Here is a 3,586-nt window from a genome sequence, read left to right as displayed (position 1 = left end):
TCTTTCCCTCCTTCCAAAAGGAAACTGATCTGACATATGGCTTTAAGTCAAAAAAATCAGCCAAATGCAGTGTGGACCTGGTTTGATTCCCAGTTCAAAACCACCCAACCATAAAAGGCATTTTTGCAACAATCAAGGAGGTCTGAAAAAAGATTATAATACTGAGAAATCATCGTTTTAGCTGGGTAATGGTTTTAAACTTTTTTTTTAATCTTTTAGGGCCAGTTGGTAGTGATTAAGGCGGCTGAATTCCATATGGTCAACTATGGTTCAAGTTCTGGACCCAGAGACTAGAAAATCACACTGGGTGCATGTGTATGCATGCCCCAAATCCTGAGAGAATGGAGGAGAAGGGACTGCAGTGTGGCCACCCCTTCCTGGGGATACGTTCTCACATTCCCTCCCTTTTTTGCTGGCGAACGCATGTACCCTATAGCAAACTAAAAAGAAAAAAATCTTTTAGATATAGAGGCTGAAGAACTTACAGATGACATGATGTTTGGAATTTGCTTTAAAATACTGGGCTGAGGAAAATTAGGAGGGTTACAGATGTCACAGATAGGCCTTGTACTGATAACCCTGGAAGCTGGCTAACGAGGACAAGGGCTTTGCAGTCTACTACTCCCTTTTTTTAAACTAACAAATAACTACATATATTAAATGCTCCAAAATATAAAATGTTTTTTTAATTGTGTTTATTTAATTTTATTTGTTATTTTTAAAATTTTGCTATAGGGTATATATACTCACCAGAGAGAGATGGAGAGAGAGAGAAAGTGAGAAAGCAAGTTGCCAGGTCTAGGACTCAAACTGCAGTCAGCAATGTGGGAGTCCAGCGATTTAACCATCATGCTACCTGCTGGTCCCCTATAAAATGTTTTTAAAGCATCTGAAGAGGGAAAATTGTGGCCTATAGCTGTAGGTGCCAGGGTATGGGCTGCTGGATCCTAGGAGGGGCAGGTGCCCAGCCTCTAGGCCCTAGCTAAAGTAAACACACCCAGGCAAGCACTAGGGCCAAGTCTCCCTTGAGACACCGAAAAATTACAGCTCCATTTTCCCTCAAATGGGTAGCTCCCATTACCCCTCCCACATCCACTCTGCCCCACCGTCTCAATGCTCTCTGTAGTACAGGAAAAGTGTCAACTGCAGGCTATAGACAGGGACACTGAGGTGAACGGACACTCCACAGTGGGGGCCGGAACCTACAACTCTTTTTGCTGGAACCTACAATTCTTTTTCCTAAGTCATGGTCTCACTATGTTACCCAGAGGGCCTTGAAACTCACAATCTTCCACAGAAGCTGGGATTGCAGGCACATGCCACTGTGACTAGCTTGGAGCCCGGGACTCTAGATTACTGCTCCCCTGTGTCACCCCCTGGATTCTCATTCCCAAGAGATCCAAGTGAAGAAACAAAGGGGAGAATACCTTCAGGTTTCAACTTCTCCAGAAACCACTTTCTGCAAGACAAGTAAAGGAGAATCAGACGTTGGGAGCTGATGGATCTTATCATCTTCTTTTCTGGGCTGTGCCCCAGAGATTAGAGCCCTCAAACAGTCAAGAGGATATAAAAAGAATGTCTCAAATAAAGAAAATGAATCCAGTAAAAACATAAAATAAAATAAAGGACATAGAGGTATACAGGGAATGCACAGAAGAATCAACCAGCAACTGAGGACCGGTGGGTGGCGTGGTAGTTGAGGTGGACTCCCATGTGGCCGACTGTGGTTTGAGTCCCAAACTTTGTGGCTTGATTTCTCACTTTCTCTGTTTCTCTGCCTCTCTCTGCTCAAATTAAGAAATAAAAGTAGGGGCTGGCAAGTGGCGTGGTAGTTAAGGGCACTGGACTCCTACATGGCTGACCACAGTTCGAGTCCTGGACCTGGTGGCTTGCTTTCTACTTTCCCTCTCTCTTCACTCTGTCCCTCTCTGGTCAAATTAAAATAAATAAAAATAAGTAAAGTTAAAATGATTTAAAAAAATAAAGAAAGAATAATAATAATAATAGGGGGCCAGCAGGTGGCATGGTGATTAAGGGAACGGACACCCACATGGCTGACCATGGTTCGATTCCTGGACTTGGCAACTTGCTTTCTCACTTTCTCTCTCTCTCTCTCTACCTCTCTGTTCAAATTAAAAATAAGTAAATTTAAATAAAATAATTCTTTAAAAAGTTTAATAATGGGACCAGCAGTTAGCATGGCTATGTCGCTGGACTCCCACGTAGTCGACTGCGGTTCGCATCCCAGACCCAGTGGCTTAAAACTCACGCCGGGCACATGTGCATGCGTGCCCAAGATGCCAAGAGGAGAATGGAGAAGGGATTGCAGCGTGGCCATCCCCCCTGGGGGGTGATTTCTCGCTTTCTGTCTCTCTGTCTCTCTCTGTCTGTCTGGCGAGCGCACGCGCCCTATAGCAAAAATCTCTAAAAAAAAAGTTTAAGAATAATTAATAAAATGAACTAACTCTAAAAAATTTGTGAAGACCTCAAACTCACTGGAAATTAGGAAAATGCAAATTATAGCCACATGTGATAATATTTCACATTCCCCAAGTTTTAGTATTATTAATATTAAAAAGTTATAATACTCAGTGCTAGTGAGGATGTAGAGCAGCGTATACTGTGGGCATAAGTGTATTTGGCTGCTTTTGCCTTGGCAAACAAACTGGTCATCCAGAAGTTAAGATATAAATTCCTCAAAACCATCAACAGCGTTTCTGTACATATGTCCCCAACTCCATGCAGGTCTTCAAATTGCGGTATTGGCATCCCAGAGATATACAAAGACTTTCTGAGGGGGTCTAGGGTACTGAACAGTTTTAAAGAAATCAATTTTCAGATCTCAACTTTCTTTCCTCATTCCTGAAATTGATCTGCCTATGAATGTACCTCTCAAATGGGTGGGTCCCCCTTTCCCATCTCCACTTACACAATCACATTCTCACACTTATAAAAGAATCGTACGCCTCTCCTCTCCCTAATCCTTGCTCAGGACAATCAGAAACAGCGGTGTTGATGCCAAGACAGTGAACAATATGCAATATCAGGTAACCAATCATTTTGTAGTTCTGGAAGTTTTGTCGTTGACCCCCTGCAAAGGAATGGGAGAGCACTCACATGTAGGGGCCAGGGAGCCCCCCAAGGGCGTTGAAGCACAGGCAGGTGTCCTCCACCAGTACAGGCCCTTGTACCTGCAGCACAAAGACAAGCATTGCTAAGACTGGTGATTGGCAGCAGGCTGCCCCCAAAATGAACTCCAAGGGCACCCAGGTTGGAGCAGGCTCATAGCTGGTTGAGATCTGCAGTAGCAGATAGAGGTCCATCAAGAGCCATGGGGAAGGCCAGTGGATGGCATAATGGTTACATTGCTGGATTCCTATGTAGTCGATGGCAGTTCGAGTCCTGGCCCCAGTAGCTTAAAACTCATATGTGCATGCATGCCCAAGGTCCTGAGAGGAAAATGGAGAAGGGATTGTGGCGTGGTCATCCCCTGAGGAGTGATTTCTTGCTTTCTGTCTCTCTTTCTCTCCAGTGAGTACATGTGCCCTAAAGTAAAAAAAAAAAAAAAAAAAAAAAATGGGGGCAC

At 43.9% G+C, this 3,586-nt stretch overlaps 1 protein-coding gene across 2 annotated transcripts in view; it reads right to left on the bottom strand.

Moving 5' to 3' along the window:
- Positions 1–3,586, bottom strand: part of ITPA (inosine triphosphatase) — a 17,343-nt gene that overhangs the window by 8,681 nt on the left and 5,076 nt on the right. For both annotated transcript variants that reach the window (XM_027766462.1, XM_006163959.2), the window contains exons 4-5: positions 3,118–3,191; positions 1,428–1,459 (exon numbers count right to left, since the gene is read on the bottom strand). In XM_027766462.1, the coding sequence (XP_027622263.1) occupies positions 1,428–1,459; positions 3,118–3,191 (106 nt within the window). The remainder of the gene's footprint in view (positions 1–1,427; positions 1,460–3,117; positions 3,192–3,586) is intronic.

This window comes from Tupaia chinensis, unplaced genomic scaffold (assembly GCF_000334495.1).
Source record: "Tupaia chinensis unplaced genomic scaffold, TupChi_1.0 Scaffold143574_1, whole genome shotgun sequence".
Lineage (NCBI taxonomy): Eukaryota > Metazoa > Chordata > Mammalia > Scandentia > Tupaiidae > Tupaia > Tupaia belangeri.
Note: the sequence above shows the minus strand (reverse complement) of the source record. Positions and strands in the feature narration are given on the sequence as shown.